This window comes from Staurois parvus, unplaced genomic scaffold, assembly GCF_062004578.1.
Source record: "Staurois parvus isolate SC_StPar_1 unplaced genomic scaffold, SC_StPar_1.0 ptg000017l, whole genome shotgun sequence".
Classification (NCBI taxonomy): domain Eukaryota; kingdom Metazoa; phylum Chordata; class Amphibia; order Anura; family Ranidae; genus Staurois; species Staurois parvus.
The window spans coordinates 11,333,579-11,351,168 of NW_028317813.1; the positions used below are offsets into that span (position 1 = coordinate 11,333,579).

General features: G+C 42.7%; 1 protein-coding gene across 3 annotated transcripts in view; it reads right to left on the bottom strand.

The window, feature by feature from the left end:
• ITGA7 (integrin subunit alpha 7) overlaps positions 1 to 17,590 on the bottom strand; it is a 202,105-nt gene that overhangs the window by 6,684 nt on the left and 177,831 nt on the right. For 2 of the 3 annotated variants that reach the window (XM_089679696.1, XM_089679687.1), the window contains exons 18-24: positions 13,967 to 14,044; positions 9,536 to 9,638; positions 8,461 to 8,643; positions 8,267 to 8,365; positions 4,570 to 4,683; positions 4,384 to 4,482; positions 3,019 to 3,144 (exon numbers count right to left, since the gene is read on the bottom strand). In XM_089679696.1, the coding sequence (XP_089535822.1) occupies positions 3,019 to 3,144; positions 4,384 to 4,482; positions 4,570 to 4,683; positions 8,267 to 8,365; positions 8,461 to 8,643; positions 9,536 to 9,638; positions 13,967 to 14,044 (802 nt within the window). Of the gene's footprint in view, positions 1 to 680; positions 798 to 3,018; positions 3,145 to 4,383; positions 4,483 to 4,569; positions 4,684 to 8,266; positions 8,366 to 8,460; positions 8,644 to 9,535; positions 9,639 to 13,966; positions 14,045 to 17,590 lie in introns of all 3 variants that reach the window. The other variant, XM_089679702.1, reaches the window with a different exon arrangement.

Genomic DNA, 17,590 nt, shown 5'->3' on the forward strand with positions numbered 1-17,590 from the left:
TAAAAAACTGAGGGATGAGCCTTGTCAAGGCTGCCAAAGTCATGTGAATGGCATCTTCTTCAATCTCAGTGTTCTCTCTGGTGCATTAAGCAGAGAAAACGCAGTTGGCCCTCATGGTTTGCCTTTTATGAATATGCCACGATGTGCAGTAATCTTGCGTTATACAGTTGATATCCACTCTCCATTACAAATGTTCCTCTAGGTGTACACTCTTTACAACTGGAAGCTTACTTTTTTTAGTTATGCTTTTAGGGTAAAGAAGTGAGTCATATGACAAAAGTGGACAGTACCTTAGGATGCCTATACTAGTACATAGAAGAAACATGCATGACAGTGGTTACTAGAAAATAATATACTAGTATAACTGCCACTGAATACTGCATCTGCTTCTAGCAACTGTTTATGCGAGATTCTGTGTGAGTAGGCTCATACTTTTGTTTTTGGCTAGCATACAGCATGCATTAATTCAGCAAACATGATATACTTATTTAAAAACTAAGAGATTATTATTTAATATTAATAAATAAGCATGTCTGTTGAAAAGACTCATCACCGTGTATAATGTTTGCAAGCAATCCACACAGCAGCATTACAACTAGGTTAGTTTTAAACACCAGCATGAGATTAGGATATCAAGTATATTATGCAGCATTTCATAACACACTCGTGCTGGATGTTACCAGCTAGAAATCCTCCTCGGCCTGCCTCTGTGCCTCGGAGGGCTGTACCCCCAATTGTGCCCGATAGTAGTTTGTTTTATACTTGGACTCTGCGGACTCTCTCTTGAAGAAACCACACTGGAAGTAATAGGGGAAGACAGCAATGAGCTAAAGTTCGTTATCCTATGTTATGTGTTTATCTGTATTCCTTAGCATGAGAACAGTGTAATATGCTGAACAGAAACAAAGAATACCAAAGAGAATTAGAGCAGGATGGATATAAGATATTTATCACATGTGGAGATGTGTTTCACCTTACTACATATGAGCTATGAAGCTGTTGATAAGACTAAAGCCGGCCATTTACGGTTTGAATCTTGGACAGTTCAGCAGGGACTGGCTGAGGTTCAAACCATTTATGGGCAGGTTGGTTGTACCCAATTCAATTGTAGTATGACTTGGGTGCAACCAGCCTGTCCGATTTTTTATGCGATTATTGCCAGCAGCTATAGCTGCTAGTTCTGAGAACACAATGGGTTTGATTTACTAAAACTGGAGTGTGCAAAATCTAGTGCAGCTGTGCAGAGAAACAAATCAGCTTCCAGGTTTTTATGTCAAAACTTAATTGCACAAGTTGAAGTTAGAAGCTGATTGGCTACCATGCAGAGCTGTACCAGATTTTGCACTCTCCAGTATTAGTAAATCAGCCCCAATGTGTTCTGAGAACACAATAGCTCCATGGAAGGGATTCCCCCATCAACACTGACAGTGTTAACGGGGGACTCGAGCGACTCCTACTTGCAGGAAAGAAAATTGCATCATCTATGACTGGCCTAACACCTAGGTTCCATAAATCAACCTAAAGCAGTCTTCAAGGCTGTTTTAGAAAGAAAAAATGGCATATACCTGTGTATTTTTTTTCCATAGGAGCCTCCAAGGAATTGAACAAACGATGGGATTAGGATATGCTTTAATTGACCACTTATGCTTTGTAGGTGTTATCTGTAATTCTGCATAAAAGGTCCCCAACATAGCAAAGTACTGGGTCTAGGAACAGCCATAGTTGTTGAATGTTGTCATACGTGCAACTGTTAGGCAAAGTACACACAGATTGGCCTTTTGCAGTACTTGGACTTTTTACCCTATATGAAATTTATTGAAATGATTTCTCCTAGGATACCTAAATGATGCCTTATGCGCCACATTTAAAGTAGGTATTATTCATAATCTTGTCTTCTTGCTCTTACAAAACTTCACCAAACACCCTAGGCCTCCTTTTGCCACTAACAGCAACTTACTTTGTCACTTAATGCTTAGAGGGATTGCAGATTCTTAATTGGGGTGCCCTACCAAGTTACTTTTATTCAAACTTAGATTTAAAAAACATTTATGAAATCTCTTGGTGAGTGCCAGATAACATAATAAAATCTATTCTTTCTTCTGATAACCTTTTTTAATTCTGTAGATTGGGAAACAATGCTAGCAATATATGTGGGCACCAGAGGAGTGCATGTTGATTCCATTTTGTAAAGTGATTTGGAATAAAACTAATGCAAGTGATGTAATTAGGAGATGAGTAAAATCCTTTAAGTGCGAAGCAAAGCAAAACATGGAGTACTGGCTTAGCGTTGGGTATCACTGTAATGAAAGCACTTAAGAATGTTGTGTTCAGTGACATCATGTCAGGTGCTGGATAACACTGATTATACTACTTTGAATTATCACTGGTTGTTCAGAGATTCACAGATCCTTACAATATAGGACCTTATTATAACATCATACTACCCTAGGCATGACCTGACTGTCAAAACATTTGCTGGTGGCGCTGTAGTTCATGAGCAGGAATGGCACAATGTCAACCAGCAGTCAGCAGGCCTATGTGATTGTTTGGTTTCTGATCATTTTCCCACTCTTTGTTCCATGTGATTCATTTATTAAAGATACTAATGTTTGAATGTGCTGTTAGAGAATTCATGATATCTGGGATTTATACAAAGCTACATTTTCACAGTACAGATCACCAAACAAAACCAAGAACTATAAAGAGTCTTTGGCCCCCTCTCAATATCCCCTGCACCTGCTTTTCTCTTTGGTTCTCGTTAGAATTAGCCACAAATATCCAGAGGTATCCAGAAGAGGATCACAAAATAAGCAGAAATTTTGAGATACTGAAGCTTGATCCTGCCCCCCCCCCTCTCTTCTGTCCCAGGTACTGGCCTTTGATTGCCATTATGATAAGTATAGTTCTGCTTATGCGCAGAGGAAAATTATTCACAAGATGCATATTTGATAACAAAGTAATTAAAAAAATATTGGTTCATATTTTAATACACCAAAACCGGTGATTCATGCTTCTTACCTTCCATAGGATACAGACTAGTAGTAATAGCAGTAATAATCCAGCCAGAATTGCAATAAGAATGATCCACCAAGGAACCCCTCCATGTGTCACAATATCAAGATCAGAGTACAGCATGACAGAGATCTATAGGTGTGAGCAAAATGGTTACAATTGTAATATTGGACAGAAATCTCCCTGTCACAGCTGGCTGTAGCCACAGGTAAAAATGTTTAGTCCTATAAAAAAAATCACCCATTTCTCTAGGGATCCCTGGAACTCCTCTGCCATATTATTAAACAGCATTCAAAATCATTTTCCTGTTTAGAATAAAGGGACAAGGTATGACTTTCTGCTGTTATCAACTTTATTTAATTCACCATGTACTCTTTTGGAGCAGCCTCTCAAGAGCAGCCAATACAAAAGTTCTGTGTCCTACTCCCTCTAACAGATCCTCCATATCAATGCATAGAAAATTCTCTAAAGTCATTAACATTGGCAAAGGACTAACAACATTCACTTATTTTCGTACAGCCATGCCAGGACTGAGAGAGAAACAAGGGGAACAAGAGGAACGAGGGGAACAAGAGGAAAGTGGGCTGCAGTAAAGATGCAAAGAAGGATCCATTCCTGCCCTACTAAGGCCAACGTGGAGAATAAGTATTGGGTAGTGTTGTCTGTTCAGATTTCTTAATTTATTCTCCTCTTTTTTTAAAAAAAGAAGAGGACTTTACAAAGACAGAACTATACTTACTTCCCATGTGTCCAAGACACCAGAACCAAACAGTATTCAAAGTACAATCTGGGATGTACAAATTATCGCTCTAGGCACATGGCAAAAGGACAAGCAAGGACACAAATTGAAGTATATATTTGTTATATGCTGTTGGTATGGGTCTTCTCTGGGCAGATTCATTTTCTCCAATTGTCCTGGTGACCATCGTCACTGAGACAGAAAAAGAGAAATGACCCAAAATTTTACAGTTGTCGCCAGAACAATAGGTGATGGGAAACCTTCTAATGGCAACACCTGTTCCAGAAACAACTGTCATAGAGGGGCATTCCACAGTAGTTTGTAGAAATTTCCCCTTTGTTTCCTACTGTATCTCTTGGACAGGAAGTGAAGGGAAATCCCTGCAACTGGACACAGACAGAAAATCAATCTGACAGCGGTTTCTACCTTCTCTACTCTATTAATAACTAAGTAGAAATGTTTTTGCTATGCATACACTAAGCAAAATTCCAGCTTGGTAAGGTGTTTCATAATATACAGTTTAAACATATCACACAGATATTTATATTTATAGAATGGTATGGCATGACTTTAGCATACAATGGAAAATGTTAAATTATAGATGCAACCAATCCCAAAGAGGTTAAGTGTACCTGTGTTGTAGCATCTCTCAGTACCAGGTTCTTAATACTAGACTTCACAGTGATATTTGCTCTGATGACCACCTCTAGGGCACTTCCAGATGGGTAGTCCTAAACGAATAAGACACTACAACATTAAAAAAGGAAAATATATTTTAACTTGTCACAGAATAATAGTAGTTGGGTTGGGAATCTTACCTCTAAAAATGTGCTATTCCATAACCGTCCATGGACATTGAGCACCACCTGCTGGTCGAAACTGTACAGAGGACATTGAAATATGGTACAGTGAGCAGTGCCACGAGCACAATCCTGAAAAATAGACAGATTTGTTATATTTACAACAAAAGTCACAAGTAGAACTGATGATCAAAACTGTGTGCAATTTTTATGTTTCTTAAAGTGGTTGTAAAGGCTGAAGGTCACTTACCTTTATGCATTCTATGCATGAAGGAAAAAAACCTTTGGTGTGCCTCACCCCTCCCTAATTCTTTCCTGAGCCCCATCGCGATCAACCAACCTGCACGAGACCCTTGGCTCCCTAGGGACTCTCCCTCCCAACTTGCTGTGAGCAGCCAGCTGTCAATCACGGGCAGTGAGCCAATGAGAAGAGAGGGCCATGGCTCTGTGTGTGAATGGACATGCAGAGCAGCAGCTCGGGAGTGAGCTGCTTGCTCTGGGGGCACTCGACAGGAGGGAGAAGCCAAGAGCACTAGTGGGGGACCAAAGAAGAGGAGGATCGGAGCTTCTCTGTGCAAAACCACTGCACAGAGGAGGTATGACATGTTTGTTATTTCAATGATAAGTTCACCTTTCATAACATGTTACACTGATATTCAGGGTGTAACATGTTACGAATAGAATGGCCCCCTCTCCCCTGTTTTGACAGCTAGCGGGGGATCTTCTCCTCCTGCTTGCTGTCACAATAAAAAAAAAATAGTCCTCTGTGAATGAGAAACTACAGATCCCCACAGCCTTAGCAGCAGACTTGCAGTTCTCAATTTATTTATTTCAGGTACTTATATAGTGCCATCAATTTAGGCAGTGCTTTACATATATTGTACATTCACATCATTCCCTAACCCTCAAGGGGCGTACAATCTAAGGTCCCTAACTCACATTCATACATACTGGGGACAATTTAGATAGGATTCAATTAACCTACCAGCATGTCTTTGGAGTGTGGGAGGAAACCCACGCAGGCACAGGGAGAACATGCAAACTCCAGGCAAGAGGTGCCGTAGTTGGGATTTGAACCAATGACCCTAGTATTGCCAGGCAGAAGTGCTAACCATTTAGCCACTATGCTGCCCAATGAACTACCACAGCGTTGTGGAGCACCACGGTAGTTAATTGATTCTTCCTGTCAGTATATCTGATTACCCATACTGACATCCTGTACGGGAAAGTAGATATAATGACAGGTCAGCAGGAGACCTTCGTGGCACCAGCAATCACCAGATCGCTTACAGGCTCTTGCAACAAAAAATAATAAATGCACATTTTTTATTTGCAAAACATGTGAATTTATTATGGTTTAGCAAAAGGTGAACTTATCCTTTTAAAAAATGACCTTAATATCACTTTAGGTCAGACAATCAGTTTCTCCTTTTCATTTTCCCATTCTTCCCTAGAGTTGGAGCTATAGATAAGTTGTTTTTTTAGGCACATTTGATCAACAGACCCCCTGTACTTTGACATCAGAACAAAGTGAGCATTGTAGTGGTATGTATTTAATTGTATGACTGTTATATGTTTGCCAGTAGGGTGTACATTACATGCAATTGTTTGTGGAAGTGTACATTACCATTGTACAACCTAGTCAAGACTGTTCACTGTTATGATTGCAATACATTGGCCGATATTCAAAAGTGATGCCAGAGATTAAAGTATTAGTTGGAGTAATCAAGTCATGTTTAGGTTAATTCACAAACATTAACAAGTATTTTACAACTTAAAGTGTATTTAAACCCAAGAGCAAAAGATTAACATACAGCATCTCACCTTACTAGTCCTTAGATGAGATTGTTGCATTAGTTTTATTTTTTTTAGGCTTTTCCCCCTTTATTTTCAACTGATAATCCTGTGAATAACACACTGCCTGTCCCTAGCTGGCTACACTTGCTTCTCGACTGTATCTATGGAAGGAGCCACCCAGGCTGACTGTGTGTGCATTTGATTCTCAATTACATTCAAGGATGATGGCATTTGTAGTCTGCACAATAAAGATCTTCACAACTTCATATTACAGGTAGTTATGAGGACACTATTTCTGGCAAGATCAACAGGTATTTTCTATACTTGCTAAAAATATCCTTGTCCTGAAAATGACAACTAACGCAGCTATTTCTGCTGCATTTGCATTGCTTCATAATATTGAAGGACTGGATTGGCAAAGTGCAATATTTTATGGGGTTTTTTTTATGTTTACTTATGCTTTAAGTCCCTGGCGCCCAACTTATGGCCCAAGGGTACAGTTCTTTGGTATATGATGTGCGGCCCTCAGCAGTTTGTAGTGGGATCATTCATTAGGGTAATTGCATTGACATCTACTCAGGGGCTGACTGTCAACTTTTGGTCCAGGGGACAAGTACAACCTAGAGGCCCATGGTGCAGCGATTTGGCCCCCTCCCGCTCTCACTCTTCCCTGCCTGGGTTCCCAAACTGGCCATCAGGGGATGGCTGGGGGTTGGCAGGGGGAGGAAAGCCTCTGGTAGGGCACAGAGCCAGCCTCTGCTTGGAAACGGTGTATACCAACCATGCCGGTTGGGGGGGGGGGCGGCCTATGCTCTGTCCTTGTCCTCATCCCACACTTGGTAGGACACAGGTGGGGGCTTTTTACTCCTCTTCAACAAGAAGCCTTTTGGCATGTCTGCAGCAAAAGAGATATGGCCTTTTTTGGGGTATAAGAATGGCCCCAACTGCCCAGTCCACCCCTGTCCCTGTCTCTGCTAGACTCAAGTAACATGTTCAAGTTTCATATTGTCTTCTGCAGCATATTCCCAGCCAAAAATGGAGCATGTCCACACTCTGTGATCCTCATTTACTCTATTAGGTCTGCAGTTTCTGACAGTCCTCTTAAGCATTACATGTATTGAACATTATGTGTGGCCCTTGGGTGATGTCAGGGGCCACATTTAAGGCCTCCTTTAGCTCCTAATTTGACAACCACTGCTTTAAGTGCTTGTTATCAAATAAATTATAATTATCCTTGTGGGTGTATCATACCTTAGACACAAAACTGTCATCCAATCATAGTAATGATCATCTCATATCTATGGCTAGTATTCGTAGTGATATACTATTCAAAACATTAACAATAACATACAAAGCCATTTATAACTCTGCCCCAAATTACATCACCGAACTTGTCTCCAATTATCACCCAAACCGTACTCTCCGCTCCTTGCACGACCTCCTACTCTCTTGTTCCCTTGTCTCCTCCTCCCATGCTCGTCTCCAGGACTTCTCCAGAGCTTCCCTCATCCTCTGGAACTCTCTACCCCAATTTATCAGACTATCGCCTACTCTGCTCACTTTTAGGCCATCTCTGAAAACCTCTCTCTTCAGAGAAGCCTATCCTGCCCTCAGCTAATAATGGAATCTTCTACTCCTCCTACCAATCCATCCCCCACAGTTACTACCTTTTGTATCACTAGCCCCTCCCTCTTAGATTGTAAGCTCCAAGCAGCAAAGCCCTCCTAACCCTCATGTGTTAAACTGTATTGTTGCTGTATTGTCTGCCATTATATTGTAAAGCGCTGAGCAAACTGTTGGTGCTAAATAAATCATGTATAATAATAATAAAAATAATAATTATTTAGTATAATGTGAGAACAACACTCCTGAACTTTATCTTTATAATTAGTAAAATGAGCACTGCTGTAATAATTACCAAAACAATGTCTTTCTTCTTTGCTGGATATGTGATTGCCCACCGACTTGCTGAGCTTTGACTTTGCCCAGAGGTTTTGGTGTCTTCTCTTACTGTATTCTGTGTGATAATTCAGAGTGTTAGAGCATATTCCTGTTGTATGTATAGGGGTGAGAAGGAGAGTAGTAACATTGACATGCAGAGAGCTCACACACCAGTTTGAGGGGGTTGACTGCATCTACGGGACTGCACTCCATGCTACGGCCAGATTGCACTTTCTCCTTCAGCTGGATCTTCATTGGGTACAGGAGCCATTTCCCATTTGCCAGTTCATGTGGCCACATTAGGTTCAGGTAGGCAGAACCTAGTGTTCGCAAAGATTTTCCACGATTTGATACCTGATTAACAGATCATACGTATTATTAGTAGTGTAAAGTGGACTGATCCAAGCTTCACAAGCCTGCATGAATTGAATACATTCCTGATGTGTTACAATATATAGCAATATTCAACTTTCCAAAACATCCTTTATCATTAAAAACAGTCTTTCAGCTCCACTCAAGTGGCTATGCCTGGGTACAGTATCTCAAGGTCTGCCTTAGACATGCAGGGAAGATAATGTCATATCAGTATGTTGCACACAGGGAGATCCATTCTTTGGATGTGACCCTGGTAGAACAAAGATGGCCTTTTCAGAGAATTCTTCTGGGAGACCATAGGGGTTCACTTCCTGCTATGTTGTATATTGTAAAGTGCAAAGATATCTTTCGATATCTTTGATGCTTTATTGGTGCTGGCAATTGCTGGAGGACTATTAGACAAAAATGTATAAATGTTTCACTGCTGTGATATCACATGCTAAATGACAATAGTATGTAATGTCCTGGAATGCCGTATTTTCTTTACTTGATTTAAAAAAAAAAAGATTCATATACAATACAATACATACAGTATATACTGGTAATTTGGGTTGGTGTATCATGAATGAGTGAATTAAAGTATACTTAAAGGCAAAACCGTTTTTTTAAAGATTTGGATAGAGGGCGAGGGGTTAGAACCACTGCCAGGTTTTTATTGTTGCCTGTGTCCACATTGGATAGATTGCTCCCAGTAACAAAAAGTTCTGGATTTAGATATACTTTAGTGCAATGACAACATTAATTAAAATGTAACCCATATTAATATTAATTAGTGCGATTACTCATTCTGAAATATATGGATCGTTGCCTTATTTATGTGAGCAAGCAGTACTGCATTATAGGACAGCAATTAAAATGGGAAATGACATACTGTGACTTCCACATCCACAGAACTGCCCACATCATCTTCATTCTTCATGGCAGACTCTCCCTTTACCTGTCCACTATAGAACAGTCTGTTTGGTGAAGCCTCTCTGAAAGAGAACCATGAACATCCCTGTCAGTATTATGTCACTGCTCCGCCATACTGTTCACACAGTCCTAACAGTAACACTGCATAAATGAATGAAAGAAATGTAAACCTAAAGCATATAATGCCAAAACATGGCTTGAATCATTCATTAGGAACACCAGACCTTAGGGGAGAACCAAATATAAACAACCTAAAGCAGAACAAAACCCTCCCTTCCTTTACAGCACAGGAAGCTGCCATCTTAGGCTCTATTTGATCTTCCATGGTGCTGCACATGTGATCAGTCATGGCACCAGCCACTTGATAACTTGACAGTTTGGATAAGAGCACAAGTAACTGGGAGGGTGGGTTCACATCATAAGGCATGTGTTTTGCACGATCCTGCACAGCCCGTTTTTGACAGCTCATTCAATTTAATGGGCTGGCAAATGCACAAGAACACACAAAAAGAACGGCAGGCATGATTTTTAAAATTGTGCCACACCAAACCACATAGGGGCACTATTAACAATTAATGGCATCTAAAGAAGGCAGCGCGTTTCAGTGCAGTGCAGGAAATGCGTGGCAGTGCTAGTGGTGGGAACAGGCCCTGACAGTTACCATTCATGGCATGCCTTGAATGTGACTGTTTTATGAAACCATTAAAATGATGGTTTTATTTCTGCTTTAAGCAGGGCAAACTTTAAAAACATTCATGTTACATGTTTTGCAGCATATTTGCTGACATTAGCTGTCATATTCACTGTATTTATAATACACTGAATGTGCACCTAGTGAATGTGAGCCATGGGGAGCAGAAAAGAACTGTCAAAAGACCTGCCTAACAAGGTAATGGAACTTTATAAAGAAGAAAAAGGATATACAAAGATAACCAAAGCTTTGAATATGCCAGCCAGTACTGTTCAATCACTTATTAACTACTTTCCAAAATACTGCTACATGGCGGCACGGATGCGCAAAATCACGTGTATATACGTGATTTAGAATTTTCCGGGTAGGGGGCACGCGTGCCCTACCCACACTGCCATTCGCGGCCGCAGTTGTCAATCACCGGGTCTCTCCCAGTGATTACTCGCCGGCGCCCGGTGATTGCCGAGCATCCCTGACGGGGGAGGGAAACTGTTTGTAAACAAAATAGTTCTCTTCCCTGCCAGCTCATGCACACTGCTTTGGATGGCTGTGCACAGCACAGCCATCCAAAGCAGTGTGCTTACAGTGAAGCACACGGAAACAGACACAAGTAAAACAGCACACAGTTAACCCTTTGAACGCCCCTCATGCCATTAGTACAGTGTCAGTGCTTTTTTTTAGAACTGATCACTGTATTGGTGTTACTGGGGATGTCAGTGACACCAAGTCAGTTCCCCCCAGTGTCAGAATGCCCACCGCAGTCCCGCAGTCGCTGATTGCCGCCATTACTTGTAAAAATAAACATTTTTTTAAAAAAAACTTCCATTTGTAAATGCTATAACTTTCACGTAAACCAATTAATTTACACGCATTGGGATTTTCTTTAGCAAAGACATGTAGCAGAGTACATTTTGGCATAAATTTATGACAAAATTTGATTTATTTAAATTTTTCTACTGGACATGTTTAAGCAAAAAGTCAAAAATATAGTTTTTTTCTCAAAAAAGACGGTCTTTTTTTTATAGCGCAAAAAATAAAAAAGGCACAGGCAATCAAATACCACCAAAAGAAAGCTCAATCCGTGGGAAAGAAAGGATGTAAATTTAATTTAGGTGCAGCGTTGCAATTGGCAGTTAAAGTAATGCAGCGCTGTAACAAAAAGAAACTGGCCTGGTCAGGAGGGGGGGGGGGGGTAAATCCTCACGAGGTTAAGCAGTGGAAAATTCAAGGATCTCTTGATACCAAGACAATGTCAGTTAGACCCAGAAAGATTGCAGCCACAATTGCCAGAAGAATTGTTCAGGATACAAAGAAAAAAACACAGGTAACCTCAGCAGAAATGCAGGCTGATCTGGAAAAAGACAGCGTGGTTGTTTCAAGGAGCACAATACGATGATACTTGAACAAAAAGTAGCTGCATGGCCGAGTTGCCAGAAAGAAGCCTTTACTGCACCAATGCCAATAAAAAACCTGGTGAGGCACGTCAAAGTGTTGTCGGGCATATTGTAACCTGGCTTTTTTTTTTAGTATTTAAATTCCCCCATTCATCCATATCTCCATGCTTGATTTTGCAGAGAAATCATTTTGAAAAACACCCTATAGCATGTCTGGCTGTGGCCCATCTAGAGTAAGGGCAAATGATTCATGTAGCATTCACTTCCTGAAAATTATCTGGCCTTAGCTCAGGCATGCAGACAGGAGGGTGCGCTTAGCGGAGAAAGACAGGAAGTACAGTATTTTTCGCTCCATAAGACGCACTTTTTTCCCCCCCAAAAAGGGGGGAAAATGTCAGTGCGTCTTATGGAGCGAATATAAAGCGGCCGGTCCGGTATTTTTGCGGCCACCATGTCAGAATACCGGGCCGGCCGCTCAGCTGTTGTCTCCTGCAGGGCCTTACCTGTTCCTCGCTCCAGCACTGCACAGTCTTCCCGCGCTGGCTTCTGTGACAGCAGGGTGCCCACTGCGCATGTGCTGCGCTTTGTGAATGATCCAGTGTCTTCTGGGACACATGACAGGTCCCAGAAGGCGCCGGGCCATTCACAAAGCGCAGCGCTTCTCGCACATGCACAGTGGGCACCCGGCTGTCACAGAAGCCAGCCTGGGAAGAAGAGGGAAGGCAACTCCGCGGAAGTGGGAGCGGGTACCTGTCAAATTCAGGTACCCGCTCCCCCTCCCTCCCCAAAGGTCAGCAGTCTCTGGTCATTCCCTGCACTGTCTGCAGTCTCTGGTCATTCCCTGCACTGTCTGCAGTCTCTGGTCATTCCCTTCACTGTCCGCAGTCTCTGGTCATTCCCTGCACTGTCCGCAGTCTCTGGTCATTCCCTGCACTGTCCGCAGTCTCTGGTCATTCCCTTCACTGTCCGCAGTCTCTGGTCATTCCCTGCACTGTCCGCAGTCTCTGGTCATTCCCTGCACTGTCCGCAGTCTCTGGTCATTCCCTGCACTGTCCGAAGTCTCTGGTCATTCCCTGCACTGTCCGCAGTCTCTGGTCATTCCCTGCACTGTGTCCGCAGTCTCTGGTCATCCCCTGCACTGTGTCCGCAGTCTCTGGTCATCCTCTGCACTGTGTCCGCAGTCTCTGGTCATCTCCTGCACTGTGTCCGCAGTCTCTGGTCATCTCCTGCACTGTGTCCGCAGTCTCTGGTCATCTGCTGCACTGTGTCCGCAGTCTCTGGTCATCTCCTGCACTGTGTCCGCAGTCTCTGGTCATCTCCTGCACTGTGTCCGCAGTCTCTTGGTCATCTCCTGCACTGTGTCCGCAGTCTCTGGTCATCTCCTGCACTGTGTCCGCAGTCTCTGGTCATCCCCTGTACTGTGTCCGCAGTCTCTGGTCATCTCCTGCACTGTGTCCGCAGTCTCTGGTCATCCCCTGTACTATGTCCGCAGTCTCTTGGTCATCCCCTGTACTTTGTCCGCAGTCTCTGGTCATCTCCTGTACTATGTCCGCAGTCTCTGGTCATCCCCTGTACTATGTCCGCAGTCTCTTGGTCATCCCCTGTACTTTGTCCGCAGTCTCTGGTCATCTCCTGTACTGTGTCCACAGTCTCTGGTCATCCCCTCTACTGTGTCTGCAGTCCATTGGTTCAGAATATTTTTTTTTCTTGTTTTTCACCTCTAAAACCTAGGTGCGTCTTATGGTCAGGTGCGTCTTATGGAGCGAAAAATACGGTAACTTAAGAAACTGACAAAAAAAAAAGTTTAAAACAAATAAATATAATATACCTTTATATCTATTTACTAATACTAGCAGAATCAATGTTGAATGCGAGAGTGAAGTTCCACTTTACATTTTTGGTGTTTTATGTTGAAAAGTAATATTGTGTAATGGAGCTACTTTCTTCCCTTCTTGGATGTAACACATTTGAACATTTTTTGGGTCTTTTACCTTTTAGAGGCACAATGTAATTTTTTTGTGCGGTCTGATATAAAGAGTAACAGGCGACAGACACATTGAAATTTATTTACTAAAACCGGAGACTGCAAAATCTGGTGCAGTTCTGCATAGAAACCAATCAGCTTCCAGGTTTTGTTGTCAAAGCTTAATTGAACAAGGTGAAGTTAGAAGCTGATTGGTTACCATGCACAGCTTCACCAGATTTTAGACTCTCTAGTATTAGTAAATCAGCCCCAATTGTAACAATGCATGTAAATGAGCCTGCTCCAACAGATCAGAGTACAGCCTATTACATATTGACTTACCCGGAGACAGACAGCGGCAGTTCAATGATCACATTGACATTGGCCAGTACAACAGACAGATTCACTTGCTCACTTATCCTACAAACACAAATATAATGAATTCTGTCACATGTTTAGCAATTAAATGGTCAGTGCAAAAAGAGGGCTTACAAAACTAAGAGTTCAAATGTAATTCAAGGCTAGAACTAAGTTTAAAATGACTCCCAACCAGGGGCGGACAGACCATTGCGGAACTCAGGCACTGCTCGAGGGCCCAGGGTCAGTAGGGGACCCCATGAGATGTCCCTGGTACCTTTCATAGGCTTTTTTGGGTGTTGTTTGAGTGTGGGCAAGGACACAGGGGCCCCATGATCCCCTATTGCCCGGGGGCCCCATGAGTTGTCAGTCCGCCCCTGCTCCCAACCCCAATTCTAACACTCATACAAACTATCCTGTAGAAGGAAGATGCTTATATTTCTCGCAATGCTCCGGTCCAGTTATGTGATCAGCTCCCAACGACTGGCTTCAGGGGAGAGCAGCCAGTAAACTCCCCAGCATATTATGCTATGTGTCCATGCACACATAGGCTTTAATCAGCGTTTTTTGTCTGGGGCGTTTTTTGACTGGAAAAAACCCCAGAACTAGTGGGTTTCTAGAGGAGTATTTTAGCTGTAAAAATGCTCTAACACTGAAAAAGCGGTAAAATGCAGTAAAACGTGGCAAACCAGTGTTTTTAGGCGGTTTTTATTAATTTTGTTTAATTTTTATTAATTTACTTTTTTGTGTAAAAAATTACAAAAACCGCAAATGTGGAAAAACGCGGCTAAACGCAAATGTAAAAACACTAAAAACCGCTGAAAAACTTGGTTTTTTGGTTAACGCTACCAGTGTTAATAAAACACCCAGTTTGCATGGAGCCTCATGTTAGTATTCATTCTTTGCAGAAGTGGTCTAACAATGATTAGTAAGCTGTCAAAGGTGGACACTAACATTCTGGTAAAGTTGCAAAATTTATCAGGATAGGTTTTGATTTCCTCATACATCAGGACAAAACATCCCCAAGTTAGATGTGAGGGGATGTACCCATCTTCATTTCATTTGCCTCTCTCTCTGCCTCTCTATCAGGCTCAGCCCAGCTTCACACTATGTGGTGAGGGACAACGCATGTAATTTGCACAGGAATCGCACCAAATTCCTGTGCAAATTACATGCAAATGTCTGTGCAGTGTTATTTGAGCCATGCACTTTGTATGGCTCAAATCATATCACATCCGCCCAAAAAAGGTGCAGGATGCTTTTTTAAATCCGCACCTGAATGATTTCACCCATGTGATGCGATTTCTGGCAATCACATCGCATTTTACGATTTGTCTCAGGGTGTCATTAATTTATCATTGACACCCACACCAGATCGCATGAACGTGATGCGACTGCAATGTGGTGCGGAAAACGCACAGGATTTGCAGTGTTTCCCTCACCGCATTGGTGTGCACCCAGGCTCAGTCTTCTCCTCTCAAGCAGGCACCAGCTTTGCTTTGTACTCCATTTCAATTACACAGCTCTATCTCCTTGCTCAGGAAACTACCCACAAAGAGGAAGAGGAGGTGCCTGGGGTTTAACATCCTCCAAGAATGGGGTATTGGGAAAAAACTGTCTGAAAACGCTGGCGCATCGCATTTACAAACCGCAACTATTTGCGGTAAGTGAAGATTACTGGTGTTTAGCTGCTGTCAAATACAAATGTCCATATGAATGTAGCCTAACGGTTCTGTGCACACTGCAAATGAATTGGTTTCCAGCAGATCCATTTGTGTATACTGTATACAAGTGAATGACCTTAGACATTTAGGGGTTGATTTTCTAAAACTGGAGAGCGCAAAATCTGGTGCAGCTCTGCACAGAAACCAATCAGCTTCCAGATTATTTTTCCTCAAAGCTTAAATCGAAGAAGCTGATTGGCTACCATGCACAGCTGCACCAGATTCTGAGTGCATCTGTTTTAGTAAATCTCCTCCTTAGCCCTGGTTCACACTAAGCCTGGGTTCACACTTGCGCGGTGCGGCATATCGCATGTGATTCGCACAGGAACCGCACTGCATTCCTGTGCAAACCACATGCAAATTCTGTGCGGTGCGATTTGAGCTATACATTTTGTATGGTTCAAATCGCACTGCATCCGCACCAAAAAGGTGCAGGACCCTTTTTTTGGTCCGCACTAGAATTGGATCGCATGGATATTCACACCCATGAGATCCGATTCTGCACATTGCACCACGTTTTGCGGACCGATTTTGTGGTGTTGTTAACTTAACATACACACCCACAATGGTTCACATGAACGGGGTGCGATTCTGATGCAGTGCGGAATTTGCACAGAAAACGCTGCAAATTCCGCACCGCATCAGTGTGAACCCAGGCTGAATGTGACTTTGAAATCACATTACTTCACTTGAAGCGGCGCACTATCAAAGCCGCAGGTCAGTACGATTTCAGGAGCAACTTACCAGACATCTGTATGACTTCATGCATAGATGTCTACGCAAGTCGCACCTGAAATTGCCAAAAATAGAGCAGGAAATACTTTCAGTTGCAGAAGAGTTGCACTGATTTGAATGGTTCCATTGCCGACAATAGGGTGCGACTTGTCATGTGATTTGGAATGGTCAAATTGCATGACAAGTCGCACTGGTGTGAACCAGGGCTTAGTGTCCAGAAATCCTCAGCGATACCATACATTTAGTGAATATTAGAGCATATTACAGTTCATTGCAAGTCAGGTACCGTATTAACACAAAAGGGATAACAGGCGCATGGTGTGGCAGTCCATGTATGTTTGATGAGTTCCAAATGGGCAGGGGTGAAGGTAGCCCAGTAGGCACTAAGGGCAAGCTGCATAGGAGCGAAGCACAACTCTGCAGAAGGGAAACAAAGAAACACAGCACCTCTAAGTGTGTACTGTGAAGGTATTTACTAGAAAGATAAGTAGTAACTTACATCTTAGAATTTAAAAACAGGCTCATGAGTAAGAGGGTGAGACGTCTGTAGCCAGATGTTGTTGTATGTCTGATCCAGAGAGGAGAACGATTGAGTCCGTCAGGAGGTGGTGCTGTGCATGTGCAACATGGATGGTAAGCCTGGTGGAATCTCCAAGATGTCTGCCAGCAGATGGTGTTGTGCATATGCAGCATAGATGGTGGAGCCTGGCAGAGTCTCCAAGATGTGGGGGATCAGCACATGTGGCGTCTGACGTCATCAAAATGCAGCGCGTTTCTGGGCATGACGAGATGAGTCCAGGCTCGCTCTTTCATCATCGATGCCTGATGAACTGGACTCATCTCGTCCTGCACATGCTCAGAAACGGAGCTCTGGACTCTGCCAGACTGCTCCGGACCCTGCCAGGCTCCACCATCCATGCTGCATATGCACGGTACCATCTGGTGGCAGACACCCTGGAAATTCCACCAGGCTTACCATCCATGTTGCACATGCACAGCACCACCTCCTGATGGACTCAATCGATCTCCTCTCTGGATCAGACACACAACAACATCTGGCTACAGACGTCTCACCCTCTTACCCATGAGCCTGTTTTTAAATTCTAAGATGTGAGTTACTGCTTATCTTTTTATTAAATACCTTCACAGT